The following is an 11,805-nucleotide window of genomic DNA, read 5'->3' as shown; positions in this document are numbered from 1 at the left end:
TTTCAATCATGCATTAGGATCTGAAATGTGCATGTAAGATGGGAGTTCACATCTGCTCTCCATAATGTCTCGCAGCACATTCATGCCATGTATTAATAACATCTTGCGATGATAATATTATTAATTCTGATACTATCACTGGAATATGTCTTCAATACACCATAGGGATGTGCCATGAGATGTTATAGGGCTCAGATTTGAACTCGTAAGATGGACTATATGGAGAAGCCAATACAGACTTAATAGAGTTCGAATGGGCTCCCCACAGAATGTTCCCCACAGCCCATCCCTTGGGATGGCTCATGGCTGTGGGGCACTCTCTCTACGGGGGAGTAGGGAGGAATTAAGGAATAGGGATTATACAGAGAGCTCCGAATTAGCATGCGCGTCTCACAAGCACCCTACAGCATATTTTTCAGGAGCCCATCCCGTTTCGTCTCTCACCCTTTTTCTCACGCCACAATGAGGTTTGGTCTCTAAAACGGATTCGGTTCTAGACACTAAACAAGGCCACAGCGGTCCATTAACAGACGGATTCGATTCCAGTCCAGACTGAAAACGGATTCGCTTATCTTCGCTGCTGCGTCTTATAAAGTAAGAAAAAGAACACGCATGATCAAATTAACACGTGAGAAAAGGGGTACTAACGTAGTTTCCGCAAAAAACATAAAATCGCCACTGTATTTTATCACCGGCGTGGGATGTATGTAAGATGTTATCATCGGTTCCACTTCCACAGCCCGCTTCACAGCCAATGCGTTCAGCTAATCCCTATTACACTCTTTCGTCCTTCTTCGTTCTCACACTGCTACTCAACGGCTCTCCCTCTGCTTAACGGAACAACCAATCGTATTCTTCGTCGGTGGTCGATCTCTCAGGTTTTTTTTTTTTTTTGTTTTCTTTTGTTAGTAAAAAAATAGTTGGATCTCTGTTGAGTGTGACGAGAAGCCCTTTCGTCTCTCTGTTGAGTGTGAGACGAAAGGGGCTTTTCTCCTTGCTTGTAATTTCTTGATGTAGGTTCAGTTTTTATGTAATTTTTTTCGATCTCCTGTAATTTCCTGATAATCTTTAGTTGCACTAGTGTCCCGATGATCTCCTGGTTAATTCCTTTTCGATCTCATGCAATTTCTTGATTTTTTCCTAATTCCTTGAACCATCGCTGCTTCAATACAACTCGTCGTTTCAAAAGGCCACCTCTCCAAGATAAAACATTTTCTCCTTGCTTCTCTTTCAATATTTCTTGATTTCTTCGTTAATTCAATGGATCATCTCTTCGTTGTTTCAACTTTCATGATCCCACACCGTTGGGGAACTGTTAAAATGAGTTTTCTCAAGGCGCAGTAACCTTTCTTCATCCCACCATTAAACCGTGCGAAAATAGGAAAGTCGGTCAATTCATAGTTTTGAACGAATAGAGTTGAGAATTTTTCAAATAAGATATGTAAATAGGTTTTGGAACATAATTTTCAAGTTGCATATTCATGGATGGCTTTCTAATTTATATAAATACTCTTAGTTGTCAAATTATCCATGTCATAATGAAATTCATGTATAAAAAATTAACTTCTACAATGAAAAATGAGCTCACACAACAGATTATAATGGAATATATAACTAGTAATACTAATAAAATCTCAATCCGGAATGGATTATAGACTGCAAAATCTCAATTCGGTATGTTTTGTGGCAGACCCAAATCCTTTTACAGATCTGTTGGATCAATTACAGATTATAAATGGTAGATCCTACTATAATTGATTTGTAATGGGTCTACATGTACATAAGAATTACACGAGTATATGACATAATAATAAAGTTTTGTATTCAGTTGTATCTTGGTCTTGTTGGCTGTTTTTTTGGACAGAATTAGGTCTATTTCTTCTTTGTTTGATAGGTTCTCTTAAACAGAAAGTTGGGGCTGCTCACAAAAGTGGCTCAAAAATTTATATCATCTATTAATCAGGTTTAATTGTTCTTAACTGATTTATCTAGGTTCTCAATTTTAATAGATAATTTAGTTATTTGAAACAGATTTTGTGACTATGATACCACACTAGCTAGTGATTCTCTCCTTAGTCAGCTGCATGAGATGAAGACACTGACAATTTCAGCATCTTGGGCTGTAGAAGCATCTTGGGCATGCATAAACTTTGATTCAGCTCTTTCTCCTTTCAAACGTAAGGTCTGTTAGGAGGACTAATGCAAAATGTGGAACCCACTCCTAAAAACAAACAAAATATAGGAGATGGCCATGGTTTGTAATTTGACCCCATAATCTGTTAAGTTACATTTACCTCCCTCTTGGTTTTGGTCCAATACTTTATATCATTACCACCCCTTGGATTTACCTAATAACCTAGTAACCTACACGCTTTTAATTTAACCACCAAAATATAGGAGACGACCATGGGTTTTCAAGTTCCACCTTTGTTTATGGTTGTTGGTCCAAGTCAAACAGTGACCTTGAAATGTGAGTATAATGGATCTCATAAAGATGCTATATAAGGGACTTATAAAGGAGTTAATCATTGAGGTGCAGGAGATATCATAGAATGCTTTGTAAGGGTAGGTCTTTGTTGCTGATAGGTCTTAAGAAGAGAAAGAGACAGAGGGAGAAAGGAAAGTTTTACCATTTTACTTACCAAAGTGAGTTAACTTTGTCCCCTTCAAATTTGTTTTCCTTTCTTCCATTACTTGGAATTTGGAGATAATAGAGGGGCCCCTTCCTTTTAGACACTAACGCTAACATGAGGTGTGAGCTGAGATTCCTTGGATGAAATCAAGAATTTAATGAATACACATGCTCATGTTTCAGTTCATTTCACCATCTGTTTTTGTGTGTGCAGGTTGTTTAGTTTTGACTTTTGCAATTTTTATCTACATAATTTAATTGTAATAGTTGTTTGATTATGCTTTACTGCATGACTACTGTGATCATGTTCCAATTCATGTCCCATCATTTGACTTGATTGCTGTTTGGGTGGGAAGAGTTATATATGTCTTGTAACTCGCCAAGTGTCAACATTATGACTGAATGAGAAGGGAAGGACAGGATAATCTTCAATCTTGCATGATCAAACAAGGGGAATAAGCAAGCTGAACATGCATCTGTAGCTTGGATGTTCGCATAATTGCCTTATCTTATTTGATGATTTGCGCTGCACTCTTTAAACCTCTAGTTGACCCAGTATTATAGTTGTCTTTCTCCCCAAAGATAGCTGACTTGTACGATCATCATCATTCATATCTTATGTAGCTTTTCTTGAGCAGCAAAGCAACCACAATAAGGCCAAGCAAAGTGAGGTAGCTGTGTTTCCTGTGTCAAATCATGCCGTAATGGTTGTTCCTGTTTGCTTTGCTCATGTTATTTTAAGATCTCAGGACAATAGAAAAATAGAAAGTGAAATAAGATAGCAGGGTGTGGTCTCCTCTTTTGCATATTGTAGCGCATAGGACCTTTGTGTAGCCTTCTGTCTCTGCTATATATCATTAGCAGACTGCAGTCGGTCCACCCTTTAGTGGCCCTCTTCCACTGCTTCTTGGATCACAGTAAGTTGCAGTAATGGCTAACCCAATCACTCTCATTTGTTAACCCTGCCTATTTGGCCCCATCTGTTAGCCTTTAGATACCTGTGGCAACAGGTTCAGTTAGCCTTGTTTTGATGCAAAATTGCAACTAGTAGTTTGAGCTTGAAGAATTAACTTAGTTTGGGTCAGCTTTGTTCTCTCTCACTTCATTTTAGTATGGCTCTGTGGTTGGCCTGGTGAGTGATGGTAAAGCAGTACTACAGAGGTTCATCACTATAGTTTAATCTTGGACGAGTTTGGATTTGCTCCCATCAAGTACCCAACACAGCGTGGGAGTGCCACATGTCCTAACTTATGGGTGCAAGCTTCCCATGTGTGTGACTAATGGGACAGGCATTAAGCCCATCCCATTAGCTCCCAACTCTGCCCCTAAAGCCTTTTTAGGTTTTCTTGTTTCATTTTCCCTTCCCACCTGAACGAACAGAGCAGAGGGTTTGCAGAACTCGAGTTTCCTTAGTCCATCCTCTCACCTCCTTGCTCTGTCGGCATCCACCTCCTTTCGGTGATCACTCGCACCCATCGGCAGCCTCAGAACTCAAAAGCTCTTCTACTGCCTTGCAATGACCAACTTGTCCCTTGCTCTAGTTGCTGGAACCAAAAGACATGTTGGAGAAACTTTGATCTCACTCCCAAGTCCCACCTCCTCTCGCAATATGTATCAATCACCCTTATTGGATATAATCGGTGATTTAAAAGGTGGGCCTCAGGTGCGCCTAGGCACTTAGGCGAGGCACATTTTAAAGTATGCTCCTTGCCTACGTCCTAGTTATAGCACTTTCAAAAGGCATACGCCTTGCGCTTCAGCCCAAGCATGTGCCTTTTTAATTTTTTTTTTTTTTGCACCTTTTGTTCCCTTGCTCTGAGAACCCCCTATTTTCTATTGTTGTTCATCCTAGTAAAATATCTTCTTAAAAGACAATTAACATTATAAAGTCATTTACTTTTGTGTAAGTATTAAGAATTTAAACCATAACATGGATTTGTTTGGGCTTGCCTCGAGGGATTTGGTACAAAGGTGGCTTGTAGAATCAAGAATGCAGGTTGTTTTACATTACATTAGCTATTTAAAGTAGTGCAATTGAAAAAGAAAAGAAATTGTGGGTTTTACATTCTTGAAAATGTTTTATATGTTTGATTTTATTTTTAAATGTTCATTTGAATACACTTTACATGTTATGTTTATGTGTTTTAATTTTAGATAATAGGTTTTTAAAAATATTTATTTTGAATGAAAGTATATTTTTATTTATATTATGCTTAGCATATTTTAATTTTTTTTGCTTTTTTTTTTAAATTTGGCATTTTTTGCATGTTTTGAATTTTTGTGCCTTGCTTCAAAAAGGCACATGCCTCACCCTGTGCCTTGGGAGCAAATTGCCCTTGCACTTTTAAAATACTGGATATAATGCAAAAACATTTTTTTTCCTGAGATGGTTGTTTTGTCTGTATTGATTAGTCTTCTTGGTTTTGGCTGTTTTTACAACACTAGTCGTAAACTGCTGGACTTAGTTTCTTTTCCTCTATCATAGTTTTCAAGATGCCAAGGTGAGGCTAGGTAGGGGGTGCCTTGTGTTCTAGGGTAGTTACCTAGGTTCCAATAGCAACTAGTGATCATATTTCATTAATAATTACCTATAATTTTCATAAGAAAAGTATTAAATTCAAGTTAAAGTATAGCAAAGTCAGCATATTCATGAGAAAGTAAAGAAGAAAGAAAAGAAATTTCAGAAAATATAGGGGATGAGTCCCTATTTTTGTCCTAGGAGAAGAAGAAAAGAAAAGGTGGAAGAAAAAGGAGAAGGAAAATGTGTTGATTGGACAAAATTTTATGTTCTTCTGTATTGGTTCAGGTTTTGAAGTCTTTGAGGGTTCAAGACAGCATACAACAGCATGTGTGTTGATTGAACCCTAACAATTAAGAAAATAAAAAAAAGCCTACTATACAAGCATGCAAGGGGAATGTTTTAGTTTAATAATGTATATTTTATAATTATAATCTCGACAAATTAAGAACACAAAGGTATTTCGTAGTGCCATGTACAAATTAGCTTGGCCATTAAGTGAGGCAACCCTCCAAGGCTGCCTCGTTGCCTAGGTGTCACCTTGACACTATGCCACCTATGTTCTTCATTGTTATGTGACAATCAACTCTTATGTTGTCTCACAATTTTGTTTTCCTATTACCTATCATGCAAGTTTCAAATATCATTTTCCTTTATTTTATTACTTTATAGATAATGCCCATCAATAGTTTGAAGATTATTTTGCCCGATGGAAATGTGGGTGTTGAAACCATTGTTGTTTTGATTATTGGCTTTTAAACTGTGAAGCGAACCGGTAGCCTCAACGTCCCTTGTTGTGTGTATGTGTATAGACATCTACTCAACTCAACAGACATAAGACCAATCACCAAACTGTGTGGGGTTGGCTTATATGCATAAATGTCACAACCTTAAATGTAGTTTGTAAATTCTTTTAGAAAAGGGAGGTCAGAATAGTGATCTTCAATTTGAGTTGGAAATTTCTAAATTGCAAGAGCTATGAGAAGCTGCAAGTACAGCTAAAGTTAACAAAGCCTTACTTCCAACTCATCTTCTCAAGGGTTTTGGAAAATCTTACTGTGACAGCTTTCAGTCTTTTTCCTTTCTTGGTATAGGCTGTGCAAGACAATCTCAACAATGGGGGTGTTCAGTTGTTAGTTGTTACTCAAACTTTTAGAATTGATATGTCAAGTACCTGATTTCCCTTGTCATGCTAGCAGGTTTAATCCAGCACTGATAGGCCTGAGATTATGAACGAGCTGAAAGCTGGAGGCTATTCTGCATTGTTTAGGATATGTTACAAGACTCATCATTCATAATCCAGTTAGATTAGGTCTGGAATTAGTTATTATTTTTATTTGTTTCCAACTAGTCATGAATCATTCTTGTGGATTCTCTCTACAACCGTACCAGAAATCTGTTAACTTGGCAGTCCCATAAGAGTTAGGACTATAATGATTTAACTTGATGATGGATAAAATTTCATTATGTGAGCCTGGATGCAGTAGTAGGAAACTGTGTTTTGAACTAGAGTTCTATTTTCACCAGGGTTGGGAGGGGGGGGGGGGGGTTAAGGGAGGGGGATGGGCTACCCCTTGTTGTGTAGTCCCATGAAGCAAAAAAAAAAAAAAAAAAATCTATTTTCATGTTGCTATACAAATTTGCTTATGAGAATTTTATATTAGGCATTTTGAGAGGATGGCGTGTAAGCCTATTGTCTTCATATAACCAGTTATAGGTTCGCAGTAGATGTAGTAGGAAACCATTGTTGCAGTTAGATGATTAATTGAATCTATTTTTAATCTATGACATAGTGGATTCCCAACTTACTATATTGCTCTTCTCGTCATGTTGGTTTTAGCTTTTCTCTCTTTTCTTTTTTTGATGTTATAATGTTTTGATAGTTGGTTAAAATTTGTTGTGTAACAGGATAATCAAACAAAGAATGGAGGATACCTCACACTCCATGCAAAGGTTGGGTTTTGAATTTGACAGAGACAAACCTGAACATACTACCACTACCAATGATTCAAATGAGGTAAATCCTTTACCCAACAGGGGAGAACCAGCCAAACCTATTGATGGTTTGCCTACTTCTGAAGAAACAAGAGGCTTTGATACAAGTATACAAAATAAACTCAAGGAAAAATCGAATCCTATTCCTGAAGAGTGGATCCCAAAGATTGGCATGATTTTTAATACGGTTGATGAAGCATACGAATTTTATAATACATATGCTGGAAGGGTGGGATTTAGTGCTCGAAAGGATAATAGGGTATTATGCAAGCGGACTTGCCAAATAAGATTCAGCAAGTTTTGTTGTTCTAGAGAAGGGAGGCGACGTGATACAGATAAACGTAGGCTCAATGTCAAGAATCGTCGAGCAGAGACAAGATGTGGTTGTATGGCAGCTATGAAGATAAGTCGTTGGAAGGATGGTTGTTATCGTGTCATTGATTTTAATGAGGCTCATAATCATATGATTACAACCCCTACTAAGTCACATGTGTTGAGATCACAAAAAATGACCGGCAAGGTAAAAGGTAGTCAAGCTAAAATGGCAAATGACGCATTAATAGCTTCAAAAGAATCAATGGAATTAATGGCCATTGAAGCTGGTGATTGTGAAAATATCGAGTTTACTTCTGTAGATTTAAATAATTACTTAAGTACATACCGGACTGGGAAAATGGAGAGGGGGGAGGCAGGTGGTATTCTACAATATTTTGAAGATAGGCAGTCACAAGATCCATCCTTCATTTATGCAATACAACTTGATCAAGCTGAGTTGATTACAAATGTGTTTTGGGCAGATGCACAAATGATAGCAGATTATGCTCATTTCGGTGACGTGGTATGTTTTGACACAACATTTAGAATTAATAAGGAGAATAGACCATTTGTAGTATTTGTGGGGGTGAATAATTATAAGAAAATGGTTATTTTTGGTGCTGCATTGTTGTATGATGAAACTACAGAGACATTTGAATGGTTGTTTAAGGTGTTTCTAAAAAAAATGGGGGGAAAAAAACCAAATACAATTCTAACTGATGATGATGCAACTATGGAAAAAGCGATTAATTTGGTGTTGCCAGAATCACATCATCGGTTGTGTGTTTGGCATATGTACCACAATGCTGTAAAACACCTTAGTGGTGTATTTGAGAAGTTCAAGACATTTTCTAAGGACTTTAGTAGTTGTCTATATGATTGTGAAGATGTTGATGAATTTGAAAATGCATGGGAGAGCATGTTCAATAGGTATGAACTTCAAGAGAATGATTGGTTACAAAGATTGTACAATAAAAGGCATAAATGGGCATTGGCATTTGAACGACAAACATTTTCTGCTGATATGAGCACAACACAAAGAAGCGAAAGTTTGAATGGTTGCCTCAAGAAATATCTCAATATCAGGTATGATTTGTCGAGATTCCTTCGCTATTTTGAGAGAGTGATTGCTGATAGGCGGTATGAGGAGTTAAAAGCTGAACTTGCAGCAACACAAAGCACCCCAACCATGGCAGCACATGTGGGAATATTAGATTTTGCCGCTCATGTGTATACACCACCCATTTTTTCAATGTTTCATAATGAAGTATTGCAACAGTTGAATTGCAGAATTGAAGATGATCATGTTGTGTCTGAAACAATAGTTGAATATACAATTTGTGCATATGGAGGGAATCATCGATTCAAGGTGATTTATGATTCAAAAAATGATTCAGTCAGTTGTAGTTGCAAAAGGTTTGAATTTGTTGGGATCTTATGTAGGCATGCATTGAAAATACTTGATTATAAACGCGTGGAGATGTTACCCTCGTGCTATATATTGAAAAGATGGACTATTGGTGCGAAAGCATCTAGAAGTGAAGCATCTCATGCCTCTAGTTGGTATTCTGATCAAGCTACAAAGATAGCAACATATAGGAAAGAGATGTCTCATTTGCTCATCCAGATAGTAAATAAAGCTGCACCTAGTGATGATGCTTATAAGATGGTTATGCAGGTAGGAGAAAAGCTTTTGGAAGATGTGACAAGGTGTTTAAAGCAGACAACATTTGATCAATCATCTGAGAGTATGCAAGTTGAAAATGATAACATTGGGTCTCCTTGCATAGATCTTAATGGAACACAAGTTGAAAATGATAGCATTGCTAGCGCTGGGGCTAGATTTGTGGAAGGTGGGTTTTCAAAACAAGTAAAAGGATTTAAAGACAAGGTTTCCATTGTACGCTCCTCAAAAAGGCCAAAAAATTCCTTTGCAAAAGCAACAACCAAGAGGAAAAGACAAGAGGACCAATATATTGATAAATGCTCTATACAGGTATTTTTTTTTAACTTATCTAAAACGTTTATTTATATAAGTATTAATTGATTTTTATGATTCAGGAATGTAGAGATGAGGGGAATCTAAATCTTGTGGGCAAGAAGGTGACAAACACAAACACACAAGAATTTGACCACTCTCTCACATACACACAGGTATTAAGGTTTGATAATTTTTGTATTAAATTTTGATATATTTTGTATTGAAACTCTTATAAAACTCCTATAACATAGGGTCCAAGATTTGGAGAAAATATTCAAACTATTACAAATAGAAGTGATCCACAGAACACCATTCCAAATCATGTTCATGTAAGTTATTCAGGCAACTCTGTTAGTTATTTGACAAACTGTACTTTTTCTTCTAATTTGATATTATAACAATCCTTAAAATTGAAACATATCTTCTAACATGGGCTACACTGAAGTTGGATTTGCAGAATTTTCACACCATTTCCCCACAATTCCAGGTAGTTGTTTCAAATTATAAATTTCTAAGAGAATTTACTTTTAAGATAACAACATTTCTAATATTTTTATTATGTGTTTGTGTCACAGCCACCATATTGTTTCATGTACAATTCCAGCTCATTTGTTACTAATCTTCACATACAAGTAAGTGGTAGTGGATGTGGATTTTTTGATACTTCATAAAATCCTTTGTGGTAAATTAACTGGCTGATACGATACTACATACTAGTAGTTTTAATTTATTTTAGTTAACTAATTCTGTTTCTTTTTTTTTTTTTAAATCTAAATGATTAAATAGCTGATTTGATATTTTCATCGAAAGCTCTGAAGATCAAGCATCAAGGGGGTGAAACCGTAAAACACTCCTTATAACATCAGCAATTTGATTTGCTTGTTATGATGTGCATTTAACTTTTTATGTCTTGCAATCAACCCAAGAATTCGTAGGAAATTCAACTTTCTTTCTGTGCCACCTTTGGATGTAACACTATTTGGTTGGCATGGAAAAAGGAACCTAGGTTGGCATCAAGGGGTATTTCAGAGTCGATTCCTTTAGTTGGTACTGCTTTGTCGAGTTTCACTCTTTGTGGATGCTTTTACCTGCAACACTTTGGCATGAAATCTCAAGTGATGAGTCCTGTATCTGTGAATTAATTCCCGGGCAACTACTTTGATCGTTTCAGGATACTGGAGATGGGCCTCCCACTTGAGCCATATCAATGGTACCTTGATCTAAGGCGTTATGGGACTGTCAAACACTGGATTTGCCTAGGCTTTGGGTGCATGGTTCTGTTTGTCACTGGCATTGACTTAGAATGTGATTCCTTTCCCTAGATATCCAGGGAGGGCAGATTTTTGACGTTCTCCTCAAGCATCTGAATGCAACATGCTTGAACAAGGTTCCTTTATTATTCAACCCCTTGTAATTCATCATTACTTATTGATGGAAAAGAAAGAAGTTAATTCCCAGCCTCGACTGTCCAAATTCCAAAATATTTCTAATGCTTCAGTTTATTGAACGACAGGACGACTGAACTGTAATGACTTCAAATTTGGGTCGGAGCTATATGAGTGGTTAAATGATTATCTGGCAAAACCTAGTCATCCAGATGATCATAACCACATAGAGGCATGCAGCCCTGGACATTAAGATGATTAACAGATTCTTTGCTGTTCTTAAATGGGAAATGTGAGGAAATATTTAACCAAACTGTATCTAATGAACAGAAGGCAAGATGGGGAATTCCATGAAGTTTCTAAGATATGAGATACTAATAACAAAGCACTTCAACTACTCCAGATGCAACCTCGAACGTGAAATTTCCTATAGACAGGATTGCATCGCCAGCAGCACAAAGAATCAGATGGTTGTCATTTGTCATTGTCAGAAAGCTAGGCGGGCATTGAGAACAATCACTTGGGTCGGTTCCAACTTCCAAGCATGTGTCTTGGCAAGCCCCAATGACAGATTTAACGTGTCTTGGGATAAGGGGCTAATACCCAGAACTATATGGATATTGAGAGGTGTGCGCTGCATATGGAACTCACCTTGGCAATTTTTTGCAAAAGTAGCTCACAGACTTGAACGATTTTATCACTTTATCAAGCAATGGGCCAATGGGCAATAATCCGTCAGGTTCTGCCCTGATATAGACTCGTTAAATAGCACGAACGAGCGCCCTTTTCCAAAACTCTCAGGTATTAAGGTATTAATGGGATCGAGCTTCAAGCATGTAGAAAAGAAAAGAACATTGGGAGTTTGAAACAATTAGAGAAAGAGCCAATAACATATTCATGGTGTTAATTGGCACATATTGTGAAAGCCATTCATTTATTGTCTCCTTTGGATAGGGTGAGAAAAAAAATTGAAAAATCA

At 37.1% G+C, this 11,805-nt stretch overlaps 1 protein-coding gene across 4 annotated transcripts; it reads left to right on the top strand.

Annotated features, from left to right (window-relative positions):
- Nucleotides 1–711: 711 nt before the first annotated feature.
- LOC104612284 (protein FAR1-RELATED SEQUENCE 5-like) lies at nt 712–10,898 on the top strand. 4 transcript variants are annotated; one of them, XM_088894418.1, is made up of 8 exons: nt 712–878; nt 7,059–8,829; nt 9,139–9,456; nt 9,522–9,614; nt 9,693–9,770; nt 9,887–9,928; nt 10,017–10,073; nt 10,613–10,898. In XM_088894418.1, the coding sequence occupies exons 2-8, from the start codon at nt 7,075–7,077 to the stop codon at nt 10,637–10,639; spliced, it is 2,370 nt and encodes a 789-aa protein (XP_088750544.1). In that variant the 5' UTR covers nt 712–878; nt 7,059–7,074; the 3' UTR covers nt 10,640–10,898. The 4 variants fall into 4 exon arrangements, with proteins under 4 accessions (XP_088750544.1, XP_010277968.1, XP_010277966.1 ...); XM_010279666.3 differs by having other exon boundaries at nt 7,059–9,456; nt 9,899–9,928; XM_010279664.3 differs by having other exon boundaries at nt 7,059–9,456.
- Nucleotides 10,899–11,805: the final 907 nt, after the last annotated feature.

Source organism: Nelumbo nucifera, chromosome 1 (genome assembly GCF_055504915.1).
Source record: "Nelumbo nucifera cultivar China Antique chromosome 1, China Antique-T2T, whole genome shotgun sequence".
Taxonomy (NCBI): Eukaryota; Viridiplantae; Streptophyta; class Magnoliopsida; order Proteales; family Nelumbonaceae; genus Nelumbo; species Nelumbo nucifera.
Note: the sequence above shows the minus strand (reverse complement) of the source record. Positions and strands in the feature narration are given on the sequence as shown.